The sequence below is a fragment of the Trichoderma citrinoviride genome, assembly GCF_003025115.1.
Source record: "Trichoderma citrinoviride strain TUCIM 6016 unplaced genomic scaffold BBK36scaffold_13, whole genome shotgun sequence".
Lineage (NCBI taxonomy): Eukaryota > Fungi > Ascomycota > Sordariomycetes > Hypocreales > Hypocreaceae > Trichoderma > Trichoderma citrinoviride.
In genome coordinates, this window is record NW_020194721.1 from 714,169 (window position 1) to 738,968 (window position 24,800).

A 24,800-nucleotide genomic window follows, 5' to 3' on the forward strand; every position below is an offset into this window, starting at 1 on the left:
CAAACGACGTTCATACTACCAAGATTGTCGAACTTGATGCTCGAGGACACAGGAGGTGGAGCGTTGACTCGGCACCTCGGCGTGGGGGGGAGATTTTCTTTTATGCATGCGCACAAGAAGCGGGAACCAGTCCCTTGAGCTGTGCTACAAGGCGTTTTCTGGAGGACTATATCATTATGACGAAGCCCAGGGATACCATTCGCTCTTTATAGACACGGGCACGAGAAACAGATTGGGATGCAAGATTGGATAGCGAGCGATGATGAGAACGAGAGCGACGAGCGAGCGAGCGAGCTATTACCAAGCATTTTTGGATAGAGCCGTAACGACTGCGCGCAGGGACGCGGCATGACTTGATGAATATTCTGGTGGACTTTTTTTTCCCCCTTTCACTTGGTCTGGATGTTGAATTTTCCTTCTTTTGTTGTCATCTTTTCCTTTTCATTTACCTTGCTTTTTCCTTGATGAGTCGTTGAGACAACTCTGTAGCTAGCACTTCTGCGAATCTTGCAGAGGTTGAATATGAATATGAACATAAAGAATGGAAGGCATCTGCTCTCTCTTTTCGATGTGTGGAGGGATGTGAGTGTGAACGGGGATAACTCTGAAGGTGAGATGGATGAAAAGAAGGGGCGGGCTGGGGTAAGGTAAGATTCGGGCAGTTTGTTGTAGCGTGTAGGTAGGTAGTATGTAGGTATGTTATGTTTTGGGGTTTGATGACTTCGTGGCGTCAACTGCCTGTACTCTGGGGTCTTGAACAAGTTTATGCTCGGGTAGATCCGCAAGCTGCGATTTTACTCTGGCCTGCTATGTATGTGAGACGTAAGGATTTTTTTTTTTTTTTTTTTTTTTTTAATAATGTCTTTGTATGACGATTGATGTTTGGCGGGCTTTGTCTCTGTTTGCTTCTTTGTTGTTTGAGATGGGTAGATGGGGATTGGCGATTGGGAGGTGCGATGTGTATGGTTTGGTGTTGTGGGATTGTTTGGTGAGGTGTAGCGCGCGGGGGGGAGAGATTGTGCTTTTTGGGATGGTGGGTGTGTTGGGGTTTTCTTTATGTTTCTTGCTGTTATGTGTGAGGCTGGTGATGATTGAACGGTAGAATAACTGTCAAGTTGAAGTTGACGTTTTACATGGCTCGTGGAGTGGGCTTTTGTCATTACTACTTGCATATTGGACGTGCAAAGTACATGGGTAGATACCTTGGGCATATGAGGTAGATACGGTCGGGGTTGAGAGTATACACTGAGGTAGAAAATCCGTGTGATGTTGTGGACAACAGGCTGAAACTGCCGTTGACTATATCCGGATCTTCAATCGCGAAACGCACATCACATCACAAACCCCCCATCTACGGTGCAGGATGGAACATGCATACATGAATTTTACGCAAAGAACAAACACCATGTTTGCTTATATTCCCGTCTGATTCCAAATGAAACTTGGCATTTGCAGCATTAGGTAGATGATGCGTATGTAGGTAGGTAGGTATATGTCCACTGTCTTCATAAGGTACGTACATGTAAGCTCTCTGCCCTTTTCATCCCGCATAAGCAGCATTACTAACACGCCCATCACAAAAGCCCATCTTGATGATAAGCAGCCAGCCAAAACACCAACTTGCTTTCTCAGCAACCGGAATCCTTCCATCCTTCCATCCATCCATTCTTTCCATCCCCCCTCGACTTGGCGCGATGCAAACAGAATACGCGGTAATTCGGAATAATCGTGGTGACATGTATGCATGCTATTCGCGGGGCGCTCTTCAAGTGGGGGTTTCCACCCCGTCGTTGACTTATTGACCCTCATGTTCGAAGAGCCACAACCCGATTTCTAAGCAATTCTCCATGGCTCCAAGTCAGAATATTGGGGAGGAGGAGGGGGCCGGGTCAACTATTTCGTGGGCTGAGAAATACCGGGCTGGAGGCCGAATCCGTGCGTCCTGTTGGTTCGTATAGTCGTATAGGTTGGTCGTATAGGTAGGACGAACTATTACCTCATTGGAGGCTAATCATTTTCTACCATACCGGTCGACATGAGTACATACGCAGTTCTGAACCACAGTAGTAGTTACATGTAGTATATATATGTGTGCTGGCTCGCACTCCGCTCAAGAACTTGATTCTCCTTCTCTCGACAACAAACGACGAACAAGTGGCCCGTTCTTTTCTGCCAGCAGCTCGTGTAGCACAACTAGCAAGACAATTGGTAAACAGCGTCAAGATGGGCATCCCGACTGACATCGTTCTGTACACGGCCGCCACGCCCAACGGCATCAAGGTGTCGATTCTGCTGGAGGAGCTTGGCTTGGAGTACAAGGTCAGTCTGCCCCTTGATCATTCACACATCCCTCACAACATACAATGATTGCAAAAGCACCCTACACACAACAAGTCGCAGCTTGCGATAATGGGTTGGCTAATGCGCCCCCCAACAGATCCGCAACATCGACCTGGGCAAAAACGAGCAAAAGGAGCAGTGGTTCCTCGACATCAACCCCAACGGGCGCATCCCCGCCATCACGGACAAGTGGACCGACGGGAGCACGATCCGCGTGTTTGAGAGCGGTGCGATCCTGCAGTACCTCGTGGACCGGTACGACAAGGACCACAAGGTTTCGTATCCGAGGGACTCCAAGGAGACGTGGGAGGTGAACAGCTGGGTGAGTTTTTTTTTTTTTTTTTCCCTTCACGAAAGGAGATGTGTGTCGTGTTTGAGGAGTATGTTTTGCTGACACGTTTTGCAGCTTCATTGGCAGATGGGTGGTTTGGGGCCGATGCAGGGACAGGCGAATCACTTTAACCGTGAGTTTTATCACTCTTGAGATAGGGGGCTTGTGGGTTGGATGAGTGAGTGAGTGAGTGAGTGAGTGAGTGAGTGAGTGATTGAGTGCTGATGAGGGTCCCTTTTGCAGGATACGCCCCCGAGAAGATCCAGTACGGCATCGACCGCTACACCAACGAGACGCGCCGCCTGTACTCCGTCCTGGACACGCAGCTGTCCAAGTCCACCTCGGGCTACCTCGTCGGCGACCGCGTGACGATTGCCGACATTGCGTCCTGGGGCTGGGTTGCCGCTCACGGTAAGTCCTTGATGCCCATCCTTCACCCCACCAAAATCTCAACTCCCTTTCGGGGTTTCCATATGAGTTGGATGCTGATATTGGATGGATGGATATAGCCTGGGCAGGTGTCTCGCTGGACGAGTTCCCTCACCTGGACAAGTGGCTGCACGCGCTGCTGGAGAGGCCCGGGTTCGAGCAGGGCCGGCACGTGCCGAAGCCGCACACTGCGTTTGAGCTGGCCAAGCTGAGTCCCGAGGAGATGGATAAGAAGGCGGAGGAGACGAGGAAGTGGGTTCAGGAGGGGATGAAGGCTGAGGCGAAGAAATGAGGGGGCGTGTGTGTGTGTGTGTGTGTGTGTGTGTGGTTGTTGTGTGCTTGAAGCTTAAGTATAAGTCGGACTTGTTTGCTGCAAATTCAGGAGTAAGACGAGATGCAAGCGGGCCATCGGCAGTCGTAGAATGTGCTCTCTCGTTTTTACGTGTATTCCTCGTTTGGCAGCTAATCAAAAGCCCGATGTCGCTACCAGCAGGGGGGGGGGGGGGGGGGGGCCTCATCACGAAGCGGCACGAGGCGATGGTGCAATGCGCTTGGGGTGCGGATCGTGGATGCACGGCATGGGATCGATTGGTGGAACGGATGTGTAATGCGCGATGTGACTTGCATAACTCATATATAACATCAGATTCAACCATTTTCTGGAAAAAGGGTCGAACACAGATTTCCAACTCTTTCGTCTCCTTCTCTTTCGCGTACACAGCAACCCGCACAAATGGCTTCAACAACAACCCCCAACCCTCCCTCGTCCTCCCCATCACCACCCCACGACATCGAAAGCCAACAAGAAACCACTCCCCTCCTGCTCTCCCCCCATGCTGCCCCATCCTCACCCTCACCCTCACCCTCACCACCAGCCTCATGGTCCCCTCCCCCGGGCTTCCTCCCCATCCAGCTCGCCATCATGACAAACGTCTTCCTCAACGGCTTCGACGGCACCATCACGGCCGCCACCTACGCCGTCATCAGCTCCGAGTTCGACGCCGCCAACAGCGCCTCTTGGCTGACGACCGCCTACCTCGTCACCGCCGCCGCCTTCCAGCCGCTCTACGGGCGCGTGTCGGACATCTTCGGGCGCCGCGCGTGCTTCTTCGTCTCGACGGCCGTGTTCGCGATGGGGTGCTTGGGGTGCGGGCTCGCGCGGGACGTGGTTGTGCTGAATTGGATGAGGGCTGTGACGGGGGTGGGAGGGGCGGGCTTGATGACCATGGGTGAGTTTGCCTTGACGAATTTAGTTGTTCTCCTTTGTACGGGGGCTTTTGCGCTGATGCTGGGGGGCTTGGTGTGTAAAAGCTACGATCATCAACTCGGACATGATCCCCTTTCATAGACGCGGCATGTATCAGGCCATGCAAAACGGCGTCTTTGGCTTCGGCGCCATCTGCGGCGCCTCCTTCGGCGGCACAATCGCCGACTCCCTCGGCTGGCGCTGGTGCTTCCTCCTGCAGGTGCCCCTGTCCATCTTTGCCCTCCTTGCAGGCCACGTCGTCCTCAAGAACGAGCATCTCGATTCATCCTCCACCACCACAGACGTCAGCGGCAGCGGCAGCGGCAGCTTCAGCGCACTGTGGAAGAGGGTCGACTTCTCGGGCGCCTTGCTGCTGGTCCTCGCCGTGTCGACACAGCTGCTGGGGCTCAGTCTGGGCGGCAATGAGCTGCCCTGGGGCAGCCCCTGGGTGGTTGGCGCGCTGGCGACGAGCGTGGTGCTGTTTGGCGTGTTTGTGAGGGTCGAGGAGAGGACGACGGCGATGCCGGTTATCCCGCTGAGGATGCTGAGGGGGAAGATGCCGGTTGCGACGCAGATTGCGAATATCTGCGCGGGCATGTCTTCGTACGGGGTTGGTTTTTTTCTCTTTGCCTCGTTCTTTCACATCCCCCCCCCCTTTACACACGAAACTCTTTTACTGACTGCTCTCGTATATCGAACAGTACCTCTTTATGCTGCCGCTCTTCTTCCAGGCCGTCCTCCAAGACTCGGCCACCAAAGCGGGCGTCCGTCTCGCAGTGCCCTCGCTGGCGATTCCCCTGGGCGGCCTGATCGCCGGCACGGTCATGTCTCGCTGGGGGAAGCTGATTCCCCTGATGCGCACCGGCCTCGCTCTCATGACCGTCGGCCAGGCCTTGGTCTCTTCGTGGGCCTTTTCTGATGCGCGGTGGAAGTACGTCGTGTACATCTTTCCGTCTCACCTGGGTACAGGCATCGTGTATCCGGCCATATTGTTCATCTCGATTGCGTCTCACGCCCACTCCGGTATGTTTCTTCCTGATTCTCGATACAACGACTCTTGTTACAAGTCTCGGCCACTTTTGAACATTCACTTCGTTTTAACGCTCATGTACAGACCACGCCGTGTCCGCCTCCACCACGTACCTCATCCGATCCCTCGGCTCCGTCTGGGGCGTCTCCATCGCTTCGGCCATTGTGCAGAACACGCTCAGCGTACGCTTACCGCAGGTCCTGAGCGAGGTACCAGATAAATGGAGAGTACGACCCTTTTCTTTCAGTCAATGCTTCAAATACTACTACATATAAGAACTTTCCAAAGCGTTGCGAGGAAAAAACTGACGCAGGGGTTTGCTAGGTCATTGACGAGATCCGACACTCGGTGGAAGCCCTGCGGACGCTCCCGCCGGACATCCAGCTGCAGGCCCGGCTGGTGTACTTTGACGGGCTGAAGCTCGCTTTTGGGGCGACGACGCTGGTGGCGGGCCTGGGGGTTGCTGCTGCGTTTGTGGCGAACCCGGCGAATCTGAGGAAGACGCATGCTGCCGGTAGGTGATGATGGTCTGTGTATCTGACATCTGAGCTTCGTAGCTGGTATCTAGATAGAGCATTCTAGGTAGTAGAAGGGTAGTATAGCAGTGTTTCTATTGCTACCATCACATCCAACTGATGCAGTTCCTTCGCCGTAGATGCTTCCAGATGCCGTCCCTTGACTCTGACAATAACCACCGACCATGTATTGGCTGAGTGGCTATATCAATTTCAAACTTCATTACGATAACAGCCAGCTAAAGTCATGTTTGGTCCCTCAATTGCAGCTGTAAACTAAGCTTGACATCAACATCCATAATGACGGAAGAGTCTGGTCCTCATCTCCTGTCCCACTAAGCTTATCGCCACCCCACCAACACCAAAAACCCGCATCTCATCAAACCTCCCCATCATCGTCAACCAAGACTCACTCCTTTCATCTGAAAGACTCAAATCCATCTCCAATTCAAACAAACCAAAAAAAAAAAAATGGCCTCTCCTCCCTCCCCGCAGCCGCAATGGCTCCCCCCGCAACTCACCACCTCCCCCTCCCCCACGATCCACGCCCTCACCAGCTCCCTCCTGCCCCCCCTCCTCCGCGCCCTCTCCCAGATCGGCCTCGCCCTGCGCTCCTCGCACCGCGTCTCCCTCGCCGGCTCCGCAAACTCCTTTGGCGACGACCAGCTCAACGTGGACGTCGCCTGCGAGGCCATCATGCGCGCCGCCCTCGCGCAGTGCCCCCTCGTCGCCTCCGCCAGCAGCGAGGAGGACCCTGAAGAGAAACAGATGCTGCACCAGGACGAGCCCTCCGGCGCCGTGACCTCGCAGGAGAGGTTTTCCGTGGCGTTTGATCCCCTGGACGGGAGCTCCATCATTGCGGCGAATTGGACCGTGGGCACGATTGTCGGGGTCTGGAAGGGGGAGACGGCGCTGGGCAAGGATCCGAGGGAGCAGGTCTGTTCGCTGATGGGCGTTCACGGGCCGCGGACGACGGTGATTGTGGCCGTGCGGGACAGTGCAGAGGACGCCGAGGGGGTTTGCTTCGAGCTGGGGCTGGATGACGACGGCAGCGTGGAGGTGATTCGTCCCAACGTGAAGCTGTCCGCGCCGCCTTACAAGACGCGATACTTTGCGCCTGCCAACCTGCGCCACGCCGCGGATTCGCCCGCCTACGCCACCCTCATCTCCTCCTTCATCGCGAAAAAGTACACCCTTCGGTACTGCGGAGGCCTGGTGCCCGACCTGGGCCACGTCCTGAACAAGGGCCACGGCGTGTACGTCTCGCCCGTCGCGGAGGCGAGCAAGGCCAAGCTGAGGAGGCTGTACGAGGTCCTCCCCGTGGCGCTGGCGGTGGAGTGCGCGGGGGGCAGGGCGGTGGACGAGGAGGGGAGGAGGGTGCTGGAGAGGCGGGTGGGCGGGTGCGATGAGAGGGGCGGCATCATCTTTGGCAACGAGGATGAGGTTGAGGAGGTGGTGAGGGTTTTGTTTGGGTGAGATGTGAGATGGGAGGGGTTTGGCTCTTTGCTGTGTTTTTCACATGATGCGTGGGGTTTGATAGATTAAAAAGTTGAGGGATCAAATTGGAAATAGATAATGTGCATTCATCGAAAGAAATGAAACGCTAACTCGCTGGCTATAATGGTACAACTTCCAAACAAAACAGAGTGCAGCATTCACAGAATCATGTCGAATTGAGGGTCGCGGTCGTCGCCGCAGCCCGTGTACTGGTCGTATTTGCCCTCCTTTTTGTCTCGGTTCATCTTGGCGCAATAAAGCAGGTTGGCCAACACACTACCATTTCGCTGTCAGTCGTGGGGATGGAGAAAGAAAGAAAAGAAAAAAAAAAGGGGGGGGAGGGTTGAGACGAAAGAAAAGAAAAGAAAAGATTGTTGCTTACGCGAACCAGGCATAACACAAGAGTCCCAGGACAACAGAGTGTCCCCTGAGGTAGACGGGCCCGTCCTTGTTGGGATATATGAATGCTACAAAAGGCGTCAGCCATTAGGCTATCGATATACAACACAAGAAGAAAAGGAAAGAGAGAGAGAGAGAGAGAGAGAGAGAGAGAGGGAGGGAGAGGGAGAGAAAGAGAAACGTACTCGCGACAAACCCTCCACAGTTGGCCACGGCTAGTTGCAAGGCCGAAGTCGTCGCCCTCTTGAAGTGCCCGGCGGAATTGTTCGCGTTCCAGACCAGCACGCACGGCACGGAGCTGTACATGCCCATGGCCATGAGGCACGTCATGGCGAAGCGCGCGCCGGCGGACTGGACGTGGGCAATGGCCGCGTAGCCGGCGATGGAGACGGGCAGCATGACGAGCATAGGGGCGCCGCGGAGCTTGACCCTGTCCGAGACGAAGGCGACGAGGACTTGTGAGATGCGGGGTTAGCAGCATGACACGAGACATACGGGGGCATGTCAATGGTTTTATGTTGATGGGGGGGAACGAACTGGTGGTGGGAGTTGCGACGGCGTAGGGGATGACGGTCCAGAGCTGGACTTTGTTCGCGTTCGTCGTGATGTGGAGGTCGTTGACAATCGTGGGCAGCTTTGACAGGTCAGCAACAAGTTCCATACAGCAACCGGGACTCTCTATATGTGTATATATATATGTATATATATACTTACGAAAAGACCAAAGGAGTAAACGCCCGAGAGCAGGGCAAAGTAGGCCGTCGACGTGAGCCAGATCTGGACGTTGAAGATGCCGCGCCTGACTTCGGACCACTTAAACGACTCCTCGGCTTCGCGCGCTGGGCTGGGAGGTGTCGTTAGTATTACTCCATTGTAGGATGGGAAAAGGGGGAGGAAAACGGCACTTGAAGCGTCCTCCGCTGTCGTTTGCCAGTCGCTGCGCGGCAAAGTCCCTCTCCTCCGTCGAAAGGAACCACGCGCTGGCAACGTCGTTGGGCAGTCCAGCAAAAGCAATCAACCCCGAAGCAACCGTCTGAAGAGACCATACATCAGCCTAACCACATCCACAAACCAACAGAAGAATTTCATAAGCCAGCACCCAAAAAAAAGAAAACTCACCAGCAGCCCCTCGACAATAAAGATCCATCGCCAACCCTCCAACCCCCCGCTCGGCCCAATTGCCGACAAGCCCCTGGCAAGCAAGCCCCCAAACGCACCCGAGAGCGAGGCCGCCGCGTAGAAGAAGCCCAGCCGCAGCGCCAGCTCGCCGCGCGTGTACACGCCCGACAGGTACAGCACGATGCCCGGGAAGAGGCCGCCCTCGGCGACGCCCAGGAGGGCCCGCACGGCGGCGAAGCTGGCCAGGGAGCGCACGAAGCCGAGGCACATTGTGATGATGCCCCAGGCGACGGCGAGCGAGGGGAGCCATATGCGGGGGGAGACTTTCTTGAGGACGAGGTTGCTGGGGAGCTCGCTGTCATGATGAGGGTTCAAGTCAGTCAGTTGGCGACAGTTACTACTTCTAGAGGGAGTGAGTGGGTGAGTGAGTTGAGCTGGACGGACCAGGCAATGTAGGTGGCGTAAAAGACGGCGAGGCCTTGCGAGTACTGCTCGTCTGAGATGCCGAGGTCGGCTTCGAGGCCGAGTATCTTGGCGTTGCCGACGTTGGTCCTGTCGAGGAATGAACACAGCAGGAGGAGGGCCAGGATGGGCATGACTCTAGCGGGTTGGTGAGCTTCACGATGCTCGAACTCCGAGTGTGTATACATATACAACGCGTTTTGCTGGTGAGGGAGAAAAGCCTTCAGGCCCTTACCTCGTGTCCATCTTGAAGAGCACGCTCTTGGTCAGAGCCGCCGTGCGCCGCAGATCCTGCGCATTCTCAACCTCGTAGTCAATTGCATCGTGCTTCTCATTTTCATTGTCGGAGGCGGCCTTCATCGCGAACCACAGACGCGCGTGTGCAAGTGATATGTTCGGGGGGATCGTATAACTGTGACCAGATGAAGTGGATGGCGCAAGTCCGAGAGCAGACTTCCCCAGCCTTATTTTCCCCCGCTGCCTGCGTGCATTGCCGCCCCCGGATTTTGCAGGGATGAGGAATGAGGAGTCAGCATGTTTTTTACCGGCAGGGTCTTGGAATAAAGTCGAGGGAATGGATGCAAGGCAGGGCAGCTATCTAATCACGCCGCAACATGCATATAGTTGTGTATTAATGGTAGGTACACATACTAGTAAAGCACAGCACACGTAGTAGGTGTTCTGCCCCGCATTACTTTACAACTCTCACGAGTCACGTCCGGACATGGGAAAGGGAGGTTGATTCATGTCTTGAGCGTGGCGTGCTGGGGAAACCTGGAGTTGGTGTGCGTTGTGTGTATGGGGTAAGATTTGGTGTAGATCGGAGATGGAGAAAGGAGTCAATGCCGATTGGCCGGCTGGAGGAAAGGAGGCGTTGAAACTGGGTGAGGCTGCGAGCTGTCAGGGTCAAGCCAATTGGGGAATCATGACTCGTGGTGAGGAGCTTCTATGGAGTTTTTCAGATCGTGTGCTTGTAGAATTTTTTATAGTATTCTGGATTTGGCGTGTTCTAAGCTAGGTCCTTCATGACTCGCCGTGTTTCGATCTCGGTGAAGGCGGTATGTATGCCATACACCTCTACACCGTCGGGCCGGAGGAAGAAGCATGCAGAAACATCCAGACTTCCCACGTTGAGCACGAGAGCATTCGAGCATCATCATACATCTTGCTCATCACACAAAACCCCCAATCAGCGCCATCACATCATCTCAGCCTCGCCATATGCCCTCCACAGTGAAGTCACGTCACTTCGCCACCGAGGCGTCAAAAGCCACAAAACGTCCGATTCCGAACAAATCCCCCCACACGGTACCTGTTCTATGCAGCTCCTTAGCTTCCGGCCGACCGGCCGACTTCCCGAACAAGTTCCGTTTTTAGCACCCTCACGGTAGCCGAGCCGAGCACGATATAAAGAAAAAGGACAATCGCCTTGCACGGACTCTTGCGCTCCTTATTGTTGGGCTATTGAAACTGCTTTCTCCATTGATAAACGGCCGGAATCCACATTCTTTTGCATATATAATACCTCATTGTCTATTTGCAATTTCAAGTGCTCCGTGTTCGACAACTAGATAAACAAGTTGCGGCATCACCCTTCTCGCCCTTTAGAGTTGCAGCCACACTTGAGTTCTCATTGCATCATCTTATACAAATACCAACGACGACCACATTTTTTTTTCCATACCCATTTTCAACACACCTCGAAAAGCACAACAATGGCCACCGTATTACGCCGACCGATGAACCCCAAGGCAGCCCTGCCACGAGCCTCACCGCGATGCGCCCGCTCCCTCATCACCACCGTCTCGGCACAGCTCCTCCAGACTCCTAGAATCCAAGTCAGCCGCCCGAGGGGCAGATTCCTCTCCACGACAGCTTTCCGCTTCTCCCAACAGCAACAGTCACAAGTCCGGCCGAAGTCAAAAGTCGTCGAGAGCGCTGATGCGGCCGTCGCCGACGTCAAGAGCGGTTCCGTCCTGTTGAGCTCGGGATTCGGGCTGTGTGGTATTGCAGGTACGTTAGCAATCATCGTCCCGTATAAGTCGCCATCTCGTGATTCCCGTTACATCGGTCACCCCGATGGCGAGACCACATCGCAACACCCAACGATATCATTGGGAAAAACAAAGAAAATAGATTAATTAACAAATCGTCCATTCAGAAACCCTCATCCAAGCGCTGCACCGCCGAGGCCGCGAATCCCTCCACTCCCTCACAGCCGTCTCCAACAACGCCGGCCTCGAAGGCCGCGGCGGCCTCTCCCACCTCACCGAGTCCGGCCAGATCGACAACCTCATCCTGTCCTACACGGGCGGCAACAAGGTCCTCGAAAAGGGCTACATCGAGGGCAAGCTGTCCGTCGAGCTGTGTCCCCAGGGCACGCTGGCCGAGCGCCTGAGGGCCGCCGGCGCGGGCATTCCCGCCTTTTACACGCCCACCGGAGCCCGTACGTTTCCTCCCCTGCCTTATCCCATCGTCACATAATTCCCCTCACTTGCAGAAAAAAAGTAAAGAAAGCTGACTGTGAATTTGGCAGACACCCTCCTCCAAGAAGGCCAGATCCCCATCCGCAACAACCCCTCCGGCGGCGCCCCCCTCGAAAACGGCCACAGGCGCGAAACCCGCTCCTTCAACGGCAAGCTGTACCTCATGGAGACGGCCCTCCCCGGCGACGTCGCCATCCTGCGCGCCTACAAGGCCGACACGGCCGGCAACTGCGTCTTCCGGCGCACCACCCGCGCCTTCGGCCCGCTCATGGCCAAGGCCGCCAAGCTGACCATTGTCGAGGCCGAGCACATTGTGCCCGTGGGCGACATCGACCCGGACGACGTGCACCTGCCGGGCATCTACGTGGACCGCGTCGTGCAGGCGACGGTCGAGAAGCAGGTTGAGACGCTCAAGCTGCGGGAGGAGGACGACGGCGCGGCCGCGGCGAAGAAGGGCAGCGAGCGCAAGAGGAGGATCGCCAAGAGGGCGGCCAAGGAGCTCAAGGAGGGATACTACGTCAACCTGGGCGTGGGCATCCCGACGATGGCGGCCAACTTTATTCCCAAGGAGAGGACGGTGTGGCTGCAGAGTGAGAATGGACTGCTGGGCATGGGCCCTCATCCCACGCTCGAGGAGGTCGATGCGTAAGTTGTCCCCCCTTGATGCTTTTTAAGACGAAAAGGAATCAGTCGAAGCTAATGTCTTTGAAAACAGCGACCTTGTCAACGCCGGCAAGGAGACCGTCACCTTCGTCCCCGGCGCCTCGACCTTTGACTCGTCCGAGTCCTTTGGCATGATCCGCGGCGGCCACGTCGACGTGTCCATCCTCGGCGCCCTCCAGGTCAGCGCCGCGGGCGACCTCGCCAACTTCATGATCCCGGGCAAGCTCTTCAAGGGCATGGGCGGCGCCATGGACCTCGTCGCCAACCCGGAGAACACAAAGGTCATCGTCGCCACCGAGCACCTCTGCAAGGACGGCTCGTCCAAGATTGTCAAGCAGTGCAGCCTGCCCCTTACCGGCGCGCGGTGCGTCAGCACCATCATTACTGATTTGGTGAGTTTTCCTTCCCCTGATTCTACTTGCTTATGCACGAGTTTTGCTAACGGGAATTTGCAGTGCGTCTTCCAAGTTGATCGCGAAAAGGGCACCTTGACGCTCACTGAGCTAGCGCCGGGCGTGACCGTCGAGGAGGTCAAGAGCAAAACGGATGCGCCGTTTGATGTTGCGGACGTTATTACCAGCATGGAATAGAGATGTACAATAAAAGGGTTAGAAACGAAACGGATTGGGAAGGCATACATACATAAGAGGAGGAGATATCCGCAAAGGGAAAACATGGTATTTTTCTTTTCTGCGTTTATGAAAGGCATACTGGATAGACGCATGGCTGGGATCAGTACATACGGCGGTTTACAGATGTCTGGACACAGTGGCATTCAGCGTACAATGTACAAGTGTTGGCTTGTAAGATCTATAAATACTATATAGTTTTAAAACAACAGCTGGCTTGTTTGTTTACACATGATTGCTCAAGATCCACCACTCTATACGTGTCTGAAAATACAGCCATAGTTCTATCGGCAACATCACAGCTTCGCCGCAAAGTTACTCCCCCCCAAACCCTCCACAATCCTATCCACCGTCTTCAACACCCACTCCCCGCCCTCGTCCCCCGCAAGCCACCTCACCCCCTCCTCGCTCACCCTCTCCTCCTCCCCTCCCCCTTGCACCTCCAGATCCCCCCGAAAGGACCCATCGTCCACAGCCTTGCGCAGCCCAAACACGTGCGAGAGCACCTGCGGCCCAACCCCCGTCTGCGCCCTCAGGCTCGCAACCGCCACAAGGCTCGTCATCACCCTCCCCACGCCTCTGTCCTCGCCCTCGGGATCAGACAGCAGCGGTCCGTAATGGCAGTTCAATATCACCACGGGCAGGTCGGGGTGCGAAGTCCCCAGCTTGTCGACGAGCTTGTCTTCAAAGGGGGCGTAAATCGAGTCCCACAGCCCTCTTCCCCGGCTCTTTACCCTCTCGACGTTGTCTGACCTGAGGGTGCGGGAGGGCTTGGTTGACAAGCAAGAGGATATGCCTTGGGGGAGTGATGCGTGGAAGGCGTTGAGGCAGTTGATGGTGCGCGGGATGCCGTTGAAGGAGATGCACTTGAGGCCGACTTCGCGGATGAACTCTGCCGTGCGGACTTGTGCCGCCTGGGAATCCCCTCGCTCCGCCGACGCGACGTTGTGCAGGATAGATAGCGCATCGGGAGAGTTGAGCGTAAACGTGGCAGCAGCCTAAGCCCATGATATCATGTAAGTTTCCCTCATATTCAACCTTTCATCTTCATCTGGACCTTCAGCCCCTCATCATCCCCATACTAAAACCCTCGACCACCCAAAAAAAAAACAACAACTCAGAAACCCTGGAAGAAAGAAAAGTCAAACTCACAGATATCGCCAGCCACGCCCTCGCACCAACCCCGTTCCCCCTCGCCTCGCCCGCAATCCCCCGGAACAAATCCCCCACGGCCGCCGCCGCCGCAGCGCCCTTTGCGATCCTGTGAGGCCCGGGCCGTGCAAAGGGCGCGTTGATGAGCGCCTTGAGGCTGGGCGAGAGCTTCGACATTGTGTGTCGTCGTCGGCGTCTCTTGTCACTCAAAGCTGCTGCTGATGATGATGATGATGATGAAGATGGCGAGGATGAGGGAGGAGGAGGAGGAGTTAAAGGTGAAGCTGGTGAGATGGAAGCGGATGGTGAGTGTCGTGGTGTTGGTTTGGCCACGGCTACATGTAATTCCGACTGCTCCTGCACATTTCTCTTCTCACCCTCCCTCGTCATGACTAAAACAGTCTCTCTCTCTCTCTCTCTCTCTAAATCTCTCTCTCTCTTCTCTTTAATCAGTCCACGGCCTTTCAAAAGCCGCCTCAATCGATTCCGAAGAGATACCCAAGGTACTCTACGCAAAGGAATCGGAGGTAAAAATGGAACTTTCAACCCCCCCGTTCCCCACTAAGACAACCCGCAAAACCGCGTCAGATCGATTGATTGTCCCCCGTTGCGCCGGGCCTCGGCTATTAAGAAATTAGAGTTGCGCAAGATACAGTCGTATACAGACGGGGATTTTATGCAAGATGGAAGAGAAGAGACTGGGAAGCTCAGCTCAGTCCATCTAGCCCTGCAAAACATACCTACTAACCTGCTCTGCTCAAAGAAATGATTTACTTACATAACTTGCGATAAGTATGCCAGAGTCATCAAGGTACGGCCGTTAACATAACTCAAGTACCCAAACCAAAGACCAACCCCAAACTCCATCACCGCATATCTATCATACAACCCAATCCTCACAACCCCCCCAACCCAAACAACCACGACCCAAGAAAACAAAGCCTCAAAAGCCGAGTCTATTCAAGATACAAAACAGACATAACAAAGCCGCATAAATCTGCAATCTCCAAAACCCCATCAACCAAAAAAAAACCTCCGAAAAAGTCCCAAGCAGGCGGAACACACATCTGAATGCCGACTTCAGCCACCCCCCCACAACCCGAGTTCCCGCCAAGCTGTTTCCATGTTCCATTCGCCTGCCCAAGGTTTCCGCTCGGCTGCATGCATGCATGTTATAGTCTTGGGGGTTGCTTGCTTCAACTACCTTACCTTGGGTATAACAAGTAGTACGCGTGTTATAACTTGCTCAAGGGCTCGTTGGGAAGAAATCGTATGACTTTTTGTGTTTGTTCTGTACATGTTTCGGTTGATCAATTCGCCATTCTTACATATATAACGCGGCCCAAGTTGGGCGTCTGACGCGCTTCGCCTCTTACACTCTTGTCTTTTACCTCTTCGAATACCTATCGGCGCTGGCTTCGCAGCACATATGCTTCGCTGTCGCTACCGCTACTGAACCCATCTTGCCAAGTCAATGAAGCTTTCGTTGGTCGATTGAATCAATTGGATCAATCAAGACGAAACAGAGAAATAAAACAGATGATTCATGCCCTTTCGCTCACTCCCAAACAAAATCCCTATCCGCCGCCCAACCAGATCCTCGCCACGATTCCCTATGCAATCCCGCTAATTCGCGTTGAAAGCCGGCCAGTTCAGCCAGTCAAAGTTGTTCATCTCTTCCCACGACATGTTGCCCCCAAACGACGACGACGGCTCAAACACGTTGCCCGGCTGATTCAACACCTGCGCAATCTGGTCGTCCGACATGGTCGAAAACTGCACCATGTCGGGCCACAGCATCTGCTGGTCCATGAAGCTGCTCGGCAGCGCCGGCGGCGTATCCTGCATCGGCTCCGATGACGACGGCGTTGTCCGCTGCGCCTTGGGCGGTCGGATGCCCTTGGACGATCCCGATATCCGTAGCAGATGCCGGAGATGCTTCCCATACAGCACTGAGAGCCCGTTGCGATGAGGAGTGATTGTTCCGATCCGCTCCAACACGCCAATGGCCTCTTCGATCAACCTCCTGATGCTCGGTGCAAGCCCGGAGCCGTCTGGAGCATACGCGCTAATGTTCAAAGCAAAGCACGCCGCAAACGAAATCATAATGGCCGTGTTGTTGGGCATCGACTGCAGTTGGGACTCTCCCTGAATCGCGGCCCTCATCACGTTCAGCGCTGCCGATAACCCAGCGGTTCGGAAAAAGATGCGGACCTCGACAGGCGCCGTCGGGTGGTTGATGATGCGTCCGTACGTCGAGAGGCGGGTGTGAGCGACGAGAATGTCTACATATGGCGGGAGGCGACGTTCTGCGGCTGCAGTAAGTAGGTGATGCTCCCTGGACAATGCAATCGAAAACCTACCAGGACCTAAACCAATCATCATGCCCCATTCCGCTAGCCACTGATCGAAGAACCTTTCTATAGCTCCTTGAATCCTGTGCATCACTTAGTAATTCTGCTGCTACAAGTAAACGCGGGCGACGACTTACGACCGAGCCACTAATGACCCGTCACTGTTGCTGTTCTGAGAGCCGTCGCAAAGTGCCCGGACTGTGTTGAAAAGCCCATCCTGCAAAAGTCAGCATACAAAGAACATCGAAAGGGAATGGCATCGCAGTCTTACCAAGTTCCGTCTCATGACAGCCATGGATGCTACAGGCCCATCCTGCTCGTCTGCTATGGGCGATCTATGCCACGTGTCGCAATCCTTGATGTTCCGTGTAATTGGAATCATGAAGGGTCTACCGCGAGCCAGCGCCATTCTAAAATCACTGTGTTAGCCGAGGGTCAGATGGAAGGGGAGACTTGGCACTCACCCTCTCTCCACGACAAAGAGCGAAATGTAACATCGCTCCCGCGCTCGCAGCAACAGCTGGCCCTGCTCGGACCACGGGTCTACGTCTGGAAACCCATCAATGGCAAGGGCGGTCCGTGGGTCCAGGCACTCTCCCTTTGATACCGTCGTCGACGACTCCAAGACATCCATGGGCATCAGCACCTTATGCAGAGACAGGTCAAACGCAATGGTTGTCGCCATCGAGATGTACATGCACGTCTCGTCATCCATCGTGTGGTCTCCCGGGAATATCCAGGGGATGTGGGTCATGAACGCCAAGACAATCTCTACCGACTTGTACTTGTCGTTCGTTACCTTCTGAGCCAGCATCTTGACATGGTTAAACAGCCTCTTGGACAGCGGGCCCGCAGAGGGCATGAAGAGCGTAGACGCCGCCATGACCGTCGTAAAGAGGAACGCAGATCGGCTGCGGGTGTAAGTGGCCGTATGGACTCGGGGAGAGAGGCCCCACCGCGTGTGCACGAGCTTGGAATAAAAGCTACCGAATCATGAGCCTCAACGTGCTTCTCCTTGTTCCCTCCATCGCCTCCCGTGCAATGCCAAGCCGGGAGCAACCAGGCTGCTCCACCGGGAAGGGTAGCTTGTCTTACTAGTTAAACAGCGACTCGGCCTCGTCCATGGTGACGAGCCCCAAGTCGATGGGGTCGAGGTCCTCGCCAATGTCGAGCTTCACCTTGGCCTGTGAGAAGAACTGCTGGACTCGGGTCGATTCGGGATCCTGCTTCGACGACGCGGCGTCGTGCTGCCGCTGGCTCTGGGGCGAATTTCGGCTCCGGCGATCACTCGGGTGGAAGTAAGACGCGCGCGCCAGCAGCTGCAGAGGGTTCTCGGCGTCGTCAATGGCCAGGCTCTCCTCGGTGCGCTGCACAAAGTCGGCCATGGATCGGTTGCCCGCGCTGTCGTTCTCGTTGTCGTTGTCCTCGTCGAGGTCGCTCGAGGTCGAGCCACCCTCCTCCTCCTGCGTGTTGCTACGCGAGCCCTGCCTCGACGAGTGCTCGGCCGCATCCTCGTTTCCTTCTACGTCGTCCAGCAACTGTCTCAGGCTGGCCACAATGCTCCTCTCCTCGGCGCCTCGCGCCTCTCCCGACTTGACGCGCTTGACAGCCTGCTGCAGCTGATACAGTGCCTTGTCGAGCCCAACCCGCTTGCTTTACTACCCGGTCAGTCGCTGATCTATAAAGAGAGTATGGGGATTTCTGGACGTGTTAGGGGAGGCTTGCTTCTTGATGCCCTTTTGCCGGCCGGGATGGAACTCTGGGCGGATGCACTCGCAATTCAGGTGAATGCAGCGTCTACACTTGGCCTCGTAGGGCATCCAATCGCACTTGATCTTGCTGCGCCTGCACACCAGGCATGCGGCCTGCTTCGGACGCGGTGGCTGCTCCGTCATGGTTGGGCCTACAGAAGTCGAGTCGCCCTTCTAGCAAGTTGGCAACGCCTCGAGGCGCACTAACATCTAAGATGCTCCGTCTAGCGAAGAAGTGGAAAGGTTTGTTGAGCAAGACTCCTGGCTGGGATTCGGGGAGCGGCAGGTTGATAGACGGACCATCACGGGTCACTCACGAAGGAGGCGCATTTCACAGTGCACAAATGTCCACGGTATACGTAACTTTGGGCGGGCTAACCCGCTTCTGTCCCGTCCAAGCCATCGTCGAAGGAGTTGAGAGAGAGCCAGGTCAGCGTGGGTAAGAAAAAAAAATCGGAATAGTCCAGCCTTTACCGAATGCCGAATGCCGGCTATCCGGGGCAGGCCCTCCAGGAGACGGTGCATAAAAACTGGCGCTGTCAAGGCTACTATCTCGATGCCATCTTGCTGCTTCCAGGCTGCGATTCGACAAGGAATGCATGGCGCCATGGTTACATCCTGGCTCACTCAGCTTCCCTTGTTTGCTATCAGGCCGTCCCCTCTGGACGCAAGATTGCGTCGCAACTCAGAAGTTCTTCGGCCAGCGGACGGCCAACTTCCAAGTGCCGACTTCCTAGGGCCGAAGAGCGAGGCATCTCGAGCAGACACGCAGATTAGTATGTAGCAGCGACGGCAAGGTCCAACACATATTGCCGCCTCGGGGAGTTTTGAGGCTATTATTCTGCAGGTGATGAATCCTTGCTGTATTCGCACAGAGACAGTCCAGGTTGCTAAGATTATCGCCGGCTCTTCTGGCCGTGTTAGCCGTATCACTCCCATGGACGTAGCATTCTCGTCGGCACCGGGGGCATTTCAGACGGCGATCAAGAGAGCCCCTTGTCCCTTCTTCGTATGGGCATCCAGTGATGTTGCTCTGAAGTGTGATTCCCCCGCGCATTGTGCGTCTGAAACAAGGACTCCTGGTTGTCTCCTCGGTGGCGAAGCCGGACTTTCTGTGAAGAAAGCTGGGAGAGTAAGATCTCATCTCGCCCTCCCCTCCGACGGGCATTTGTCCCTTGACAGGTCAAGTTCGAGCGCAGAAAGTTGGACAATAAGCTCACCACTAAGTTTTATCCCGCGACGGGGGGCACTGAAGCTAAGCCCCCCTTTCAACGCGGCCCTGGCTCCGCGGCTGCGGGTGAGGTTCAGCTGTTCCTATTCGCGAATTTGTGTCAACGGTCTCTGCTTGCCTGAGCTGGGGGAAACCGTCCGATGAGATGACAAATGCTCCAAACTCGGAAGTCAGGTGATACAACCCTCGAGACGACTCTCCAGCCAGTCCGGGAGGGCTAGTCGTTAGTCCGCGGGGAAAGTGAAGATCCACGCCGTTGCGAAATAGGCTCAAAGAAGCGAGGCCGTAACGAGGAATTCATCTGCTGGGTTGGCCAAACGTTGGAGATGAAGAGATGTCTCGTGTGCGAATCCCTTCGGAAGCATGCTTCGACTTCGTACCACCTGCAGTCTCCTTGGTCAGTTTCGGCCTGCCCGCCCACAGCCCACTCGGGCAACAAAGAGGGAATAATTGGCACATTGCCGTTTGCGGGCTAATGACTAACCAGTCGGTTGAAATGGAGCCGTCGACACGGAGAAGTTGGAGAAGCTGGAGAGAAGAGCCACATGGCGTCCAAACCACCCGCATTTCCCCATTCCCTTAAACTGCTGCCTGGATCCCAAGAGTCTGGACGTTTGATGTTTTGATTTTTTCTTCCAGCGGTCCACCTTCGTGTCTTTGTAGTCCGGGCGGTCTGTGAGATTTGTTTGTGCAACCACTGCCGTCGGGAAGCCTCTCCCCGTCTCTCTCACCTCACAGCGTCGCATCACGCCAGAGGGCGGATCGTCGCATTTGTACTGCTTCAGCGCAAGCCATAGAGAGACTTGGGATCGCATGTGACACACCGCAAGCGTTAGTGCAATCTTACGGCCTTGGCCATAATGTACGGCATCCTGCTTGATGACGGCTGGCGAGGCCGATGATGAGGGCATCACGACCAAAGATCGTCGCCACCGGCTGCCGGTTCGGTCGTTGAATCGCCAGGTGGTGGCTGCAGGGATTCGCTTCTTGTTTGTCAACAGTTCGTGCTCGTGGTGGGCGCATCTCCACCTCACGTTTTCGGCTCCAAGGGCCAACAGCGTGAACAGGCGTCTTCGTCGTCGAACAATGCCCGAGTCAAAGCTTGTCTCTGGTGGTTTCTGTCTTATTTGCGCTTGCAAAAGTCAATGGGACGAGGCCCACTTGAGTCTCTCAAGCAACACTTGGGCCATGCCGCCATGTAAGGGGTTGAGAAAAGAGGCTGACGCTCCACCTCATGGAAGAACAAAAGAAAAAAAGCCGGGCTCTCCACAGCTCCACCACAGACGAGGCCATCTCCATCTGGGGGCGGGCTGTTTTCTCCAGACTCTGGAGGTGTGCCGCACATCAGCAACGGCCATCGCGAACCTCCACAGCAGACTTACATGCGTTGAGGACTTGGAAGTCCATTTAAGCATACAGATTCAGTCCCTGTCGTGAGCATCGCTAGTGTGAGATTTTCATGGGTGATGTACCTTACGGAGCGTGTATCTGCTCCAACTTTTCCAAGCAGCAGCCGAATCACCGCTGCTTCCTTCCCGTCTTCCAGAATCAAACGGCTATCGCTGCCCGGCGCCACCTGCCACAGAAAACAAGCTCAACGCCTTCAAAGTCCGTTGCCCTTGCCAATTTTTATTCTGCTGCCTAGACCTAACCTCATCTGTGCTCTTGGGCTGGAGCCAAGCGCCTCCCCATTCGACGCCTCGTGCGCGCCTTGCCCCTTCCTGGCGAGTCTGTGACATCAAAATCCTCCGGCTGTACCTGCCCTACCTGCTGTACCTGCTGGCGCGAGGCCTTGGCCGGGCCGGTACTTGATGGGTACTTGGCCAAGAGCCGAAGGCTAACGGCAGCTGTCCCAACTGCCGCCCAGTGATGCTGTGACTTGGCGATGCCTCGTGTTAGAGCCTGGTTGGGCAACTCCGTCCCTCGGAAATCATCGCAACTGCCCTCCTTGTACCCTCCCTCTTCACTCGTCCCTGTCCCTCCACCATGATCAGGTGCAGGGATCGGGACTGAAGCCACTCTTGGCCTCCACAACCCCAAGCTCAACCCTCCAGATTCTTTCCCCAAACCGGCCAACGGCGGCGTGTCGTGGGGAGACGATCCTGGTTTCTGTCTGGGGCCCCTCAAAATTTTGCAGGATGGCACCATGTTCTCGTGTCCTCCGTAAGTCAGGACGGAGAGATTAGTCGTGGTGGTACAAGGTCCTGTACAAGGTCCTTGGCCATGGGGGCTTGCATTGCATTGCCCGTTGCTGATCCGGGCGTCTGCCGCACGACGGTATATATATCTCGACGCGGTCTCGCCCATCTCCGGATGAAACCTTTGCCTCATGCAGGGCACAGCGCTTCTTCTTCTTCTTCTCCTTGTCTCTTACTAGCCGTGGCTGCTTCAACTGGTGTCTCTCCTCCTCGCTTCAGTCTGTGAATCATTGACTTGCCGGCACACCACGTGGCTACAGCACAATGGCTTCAGACGATAAGATTGCCGCAGACGTGGCCTATCCTGAGCACAATGAGAAGATGTAAGTCATCGCGTCGGACATTGTTGCCGCCCACGTGCCTTGTTCGCGGCGGAAAGGGGTTGACTAACACGCTTCTTCTCACAGGGTTCACGACTCTACTGCCGAAAAGCTTGCTGCTCTGACCGACAACCTCGAAGGCGAGATCCGCAACCCCCTGAAGGGAATTCCTCGAGAGACTCTCCTCGCCAATGTCCGAGAATTCCAGCGCTCCAAGGGCCTGCCCAGCGACATCCTCCCTGTCCTGGAGAAGGGAGCCCTCGTTGCCCAGAACCCTGCTGGCTTTGAGAGCCTGAGCGAGCTGGAAGAGGAGGAGAAGCAAGCCTTGAGAGAGGAAGTGACACATCGATGGAAGCACCCTTGGGCTCTTTACTACACGATCGGCCTCAGCTCCATTGCTGCCGCCATTCAAGGTTGGGATCAAGTGAGTTAACAACATGAACGGCCATGCCTCTCCTATTCCGCTTTCTAACCGGCTTGTAGACTGGTTCCAACGGCGCCAACTTGTCTTTCCCTGATGCTCTCGGTATCCCGGACGCCGCCGGCTCCTCTTGCGGCCCCGATGCCAACGCCGGCCAGTGTGCAACCAACAGCTGGATCATCGGTTTCATCAACTCCCTGCCTTACATCACAATCTGCCTGTTGTATGTTGGCCACCGCCTTTCTCATAGATTCACTGCTGACATTTTCTAGCGCGGGATGGGTCTCTGATCCCCTCAACGACTGGATTGGTCGCCGTGGTACCATTTTCTTGGGTGCCATCTTCTCTCTCCTCGCTCCTTTTGGCATGGCCCTCTCCCAGACATGGGGACAACTGGCTGCTTGTCGGTATGTATCACAGACTGCTCCTCGTTGCGGATTGGCTGCTCACAGGTAGTAGTATGCTTCTCGGTATCGGCATGGGCTTGAAGGAAGTGACTGTTCCCGTCTTCTCCGCCGAAAATGCCCCGCCTTCCATTCGAGGTGGCCTCGTCATGTCTTGGCAGGTGTGGACTGCGTTCGGTATCTTCTTGGGAACTTGTGCCAACCTCGCTGTTGGCAAAGTCGGCGACATTGCTTGGCGTCTCCAGCTTGCGTCTGCATTCATTCCCGCTGTTCCCCTCGTCATCGGCACGTACTTTTGCCCCGAAAGCCCTCGATGGTACATGAAGAAGGGCAAGCACGAGAAGGCCTGGAAATCTCTCCTGCGGCTTCGAAACAGTCCCGTTCAGGCCGCCAGAGATCTCTACTATATCCAATGCCTCCTCGATCAGGAAGTGCTTCTTGTGGAGAAGGCCGGCCTCAAGGTGACCAACAACATGTTCACACGCTTCATTGAGCTCTTCACCATCCCTCGCATCCGCCGCGCCACCTGGGCCTCTGGTATCGTCATGATTGCCCAGCAGATGTGCGGTATCAACATCATCTCCTTCTATTCCAGCACCATCTTCAAGCAGAGCGGTATCTCCGACTACACCGCTCTGTGGGCTAGCTTTGGCTTTGGCATCATCAACTTTCTGTTTGCTTGGCCTGCTGTGTGGACGATTGACACCTTTGGTCGACGAGCTCTGCTTCTCTTTACCTTTCCCAACATGTTCTGGACTCTGCTTGGTATGTGGCAATCCATACACCTGTCTGAATCGTGTGCTGACTCTCACAGCTGCCGGTCTCTGCTACCTCATCGAGCCTGGTGTCGTCAACAGTACTCCCAGAATTGCGACCGTCGCTACCTTTGTCTACCTGTTTGCCGCTTTCTACTCACCAGGTATGCTCTTGTCCGGCCTTTGAACTCAGCAATCATTTACTGACTGATCAATAGGCGAGGGTCCCGTCCCCTTCATGTACTCTGCGGAAGTCTTCCCTCTGTCCCATCGTGAGATTGGCATGTCTTGGGCTGTTGCCACCAACAACTTCTGGGCCTCTGTCCTTTCTCTGACCTTTCCCCGAATGTTGACCGCCATGACCGCCACCGGAGCTTTCAGCTTCTATGCCGGCCTCAACCTGATTGCCCTCGCCCTCATCTTCCTCTTTGTCCCTGAGACAAAGCAGAAGACGCTCGAAGAGCTCGACTACGTCTTTAGTGTTTCGGACCGCCGACACGCGAAGTACCAGCTCACCGAGGTGCTGCCGTGGTGGACCAAGCGCTATGTCCTCTTCCAGAAGAATGGCCCCTGCCCCCAGCTGTACCATGATCAGAACGCGGAGCAGACGGATGCCGGAAGTGTCTAAGTTAATGGACGTTGATTGCCCTTGCGGCAATGATGGATGGAGATTTAGGTGATATGATACCACTTTATTTTTGTACCTTGACTGATGCATTATGATGGATGAATCTATATTACGGAGCTATGCTTGGATAGATGACGGACATGGGACCCTTTGCTGTGAATCTCGTCTTGCGTGAACTGCGTCAGGCACGGAGACGGGGATAGTCAGCGTCTGGTTGAGCAATGAATTTTCATGCTACTACTTGATTCATGTGTTGAAAATAAAGCGTCGGAGCTATCCTGAACTATACGTCTTGAGGTGAAACTTGTATCATGTTTGCTTCAGTCGTAATACTTGAAGCTCGTCTAATGTAGCGCTGCGGATCGCTAGTTGAGACTGCCTGGTCATGTTCGAGGTTGTCGGTTATGGCGTCTGATCAGGAGGAGGTTTGTTACAGTCGG

General features: G+C 55.2%; 8 protein-coding genes across 8 annotated transcripts; 5 read left to right on the forward strand and 3 right to left on the reverse strand.

Annotated features, from left to right (window-relative positions):
* Positions 1-2,223: 2,223 nt before the first annotated feature.
* Positions 2,224-3,392, forward strand: BBK36DRAFT_1182060 (glutathione S-transferase; the record flags this gene model as incomplete). The annotated part of the gene is made up of 5 exons (XM_024896288.1): positions 2,224-2,319; positions 2,438-2,662; positions 2,747-2,804; positions 2,915-3,082; positions 3,181-3,392. The coding sequence occupies 5 exons, from the start codon at positions 2,224-2,226 to the stop codon at positions 3,390-3,392; spliced, it is 759 nt and encodes a 252-aa protein (XP_024746808.1).
* A 441-nt stretch (positions 3,393-3,833) lies between these two features.
* BBK36DRAFT_59407 (MFS general substrate transporter) lies at positions 3,834-5,898 on the forward strand (the record flags this gene model as incomplete). Its single annotated transcript, XM_024898326.1, has 5 exons — positions 3,834-4,329; positions 4,412-4,956; positions 5,048-5,369; positions 5,461-5,603; positions 5,701-5,898. 5 exons carry the CDS (start codon positions 3,834-3,836, stop codon positions 5,896-5,898), a joined length of 1,704 nt encoding a protein of 567 aa, XP_024746809.1.
* Positions 5,899-6,362: 464 nt separating this feature from the next.
* On the forward strand, positions 6,363-7,369 carry BBK36DRAFT_1182066 (fructose-1-6-bisphosphatase; the record flags this gene model as incomplete). Its single annotated transcript, XM_024896289.1, has 1 exon — positions 6,363-7,369. The coding sequence occupies one exon, from the start codon at positions 6,363-6,365 to the stop codon at positions 7,365-7,367; it is 1,005 nt and encodes a 334-aa protein (XP_024746810.1).
* A 177-nt stretch (positions 7,370-7,546) lies between these two features.
* Positions 7,547-9,728, reverse strand: BBK36DRAFT_1182068 (MFS general substrate transporter; the record flags this gene model as incomplete). The annotated part of the gene is made up of 9 exons (XM_024896290.1): positions 7,547-7,664; positions 7,771-7,855; positions 7,973-8,242; positions 8,283-8,421; positions 8,502-8,631; positions 8,693-8,820; positions 8,907-9,261; positions 9,351-9,458; positions 9,604-9,728. The coding sequence occupies 9 exons, from the start codon at positions 9,726-9,728 to the stop codon at positions 7,547-7,549; spliced, it is 1,458 nt and encodes a 485-aa protein (XP_024746811.1).
* A 1,355-nt stretch (positions 9,729-11,083) lies between these two features.
* BBK36DRAFT_1126791 (3-oxoacid CoA-transferase) lies at positions 11,084-13,107 on the forward strand (the record flags this gene model as incomplete). The annotated part of the gene is made up of 5 exons (XM_024891416.1): positions 11,084-11,381; positions 11,530-11,814; positions 11,905-12,499; positions 12,570-12,909; positions 12,973-13,107. The coding sequence occupies 5 exons, from the start codon at positions 11,084-11,086 to the stop codon at positions 13,105-13,107; spliced, it is 1,653 nt and encodes a 550-aa protein (XP_024746812.1).
* Positions 13,108-13,442: 335 nt separating this feature from the next.
* Positions 13,443-14,475, reverse strand: BBK36DRAFT_1126436 (hypothetical protein; the record flags this gene model as incomplete). The annotated part of the gene is made up of 3 exons (XM_024891380.1): positions 13,443-13,550; positions 13,587-14,144; positions 14,299-14,475. 3 exons carry the CDS (start codon positions 14,473-14,475, stop codon positions 13,443-13,445), a joined length of 843 nt encoding a protein of 280 aa, XP_024746813.1.
* Positions 14,476-15,917: 1,442 nt separating this feature from the next.
* Positions 15,918-19,012, reverse strand: BBK36DRAFT_1182084 (hypothetical protein; the record flags this gene model as incomplete). The annotated part of the gene is made up of 7 exons (XM_024896291.1): positions 15,918-16,607; positions 16,662-16,735; positions 16,790-16,869; positions 16,924-17,062; positions 17,117-17,635; positions 17,748-18,301; positions 19,010-19,012. The coding sequence occupies 7 exons, from the start codon at positions 19,010-19,012 to the stop codon at positions 15,925-15,927; spliced, it is 2,052 nt and encodes a 683-aa protein (XP_024746814.1). The 3' UTR covers positions 15,918-15,924.
* Positions 19,013-21,658: 2,646 nt separating this feature from the next.
* Positions 21,659-24,497, forward strand: BBK36DRAFT_169831 (hypothetical protein). The gene is given in 8 exon segments (XM_024897829.1): positions 21,659-21,835; positions 21,848-22,155; positions 22,240-22,576; positions 22,636-22,796; positions 22,846-22,980; positions 23,033-23,742; positions 23,792-23,896; positions 23,951-24,497. 7 exon segments carry the CDS (start codon positions 22,097-22,099, stop codon positions 24,358-24,360), a joined length of 1,917 nt encoding a protein of 638 aa, XP_024746815.1. The 5' UTR covers positions 21,659-21,835; positions 21,848-22,096; the 3' UTR covers positions 24,361-24,497.
* The last annotated feature ends 303 nt before the right edge of the window (positions 24,498-24,800 follow it).

Excerpts from the sequence above, each read along its gene's own strand:
- BBK36DRAFT_169831 (XM_024897829.1), top strand. The coding sequence starts at position 22,097 with ATGGCTTCAGACGATAAGATTGCCGCAGACGTGGCCTATCCTGAGCAC. Across the intron at positions 22,981-23,032 it reads GGACAACTGGCTGCTTGTCG|TATGCTTCTCGGTATCGGCA; the intron begins GTATGTATCACA and ends CACAGGTAGTAG. Across the intron at positions 23,743-23,791 it reads CATGTTCTGGACTCTGCTTG|CTGCCGGTCTCTGCTACCTC; the intron begins GTATGTGGCAAT and ends TGACTCTCACAG.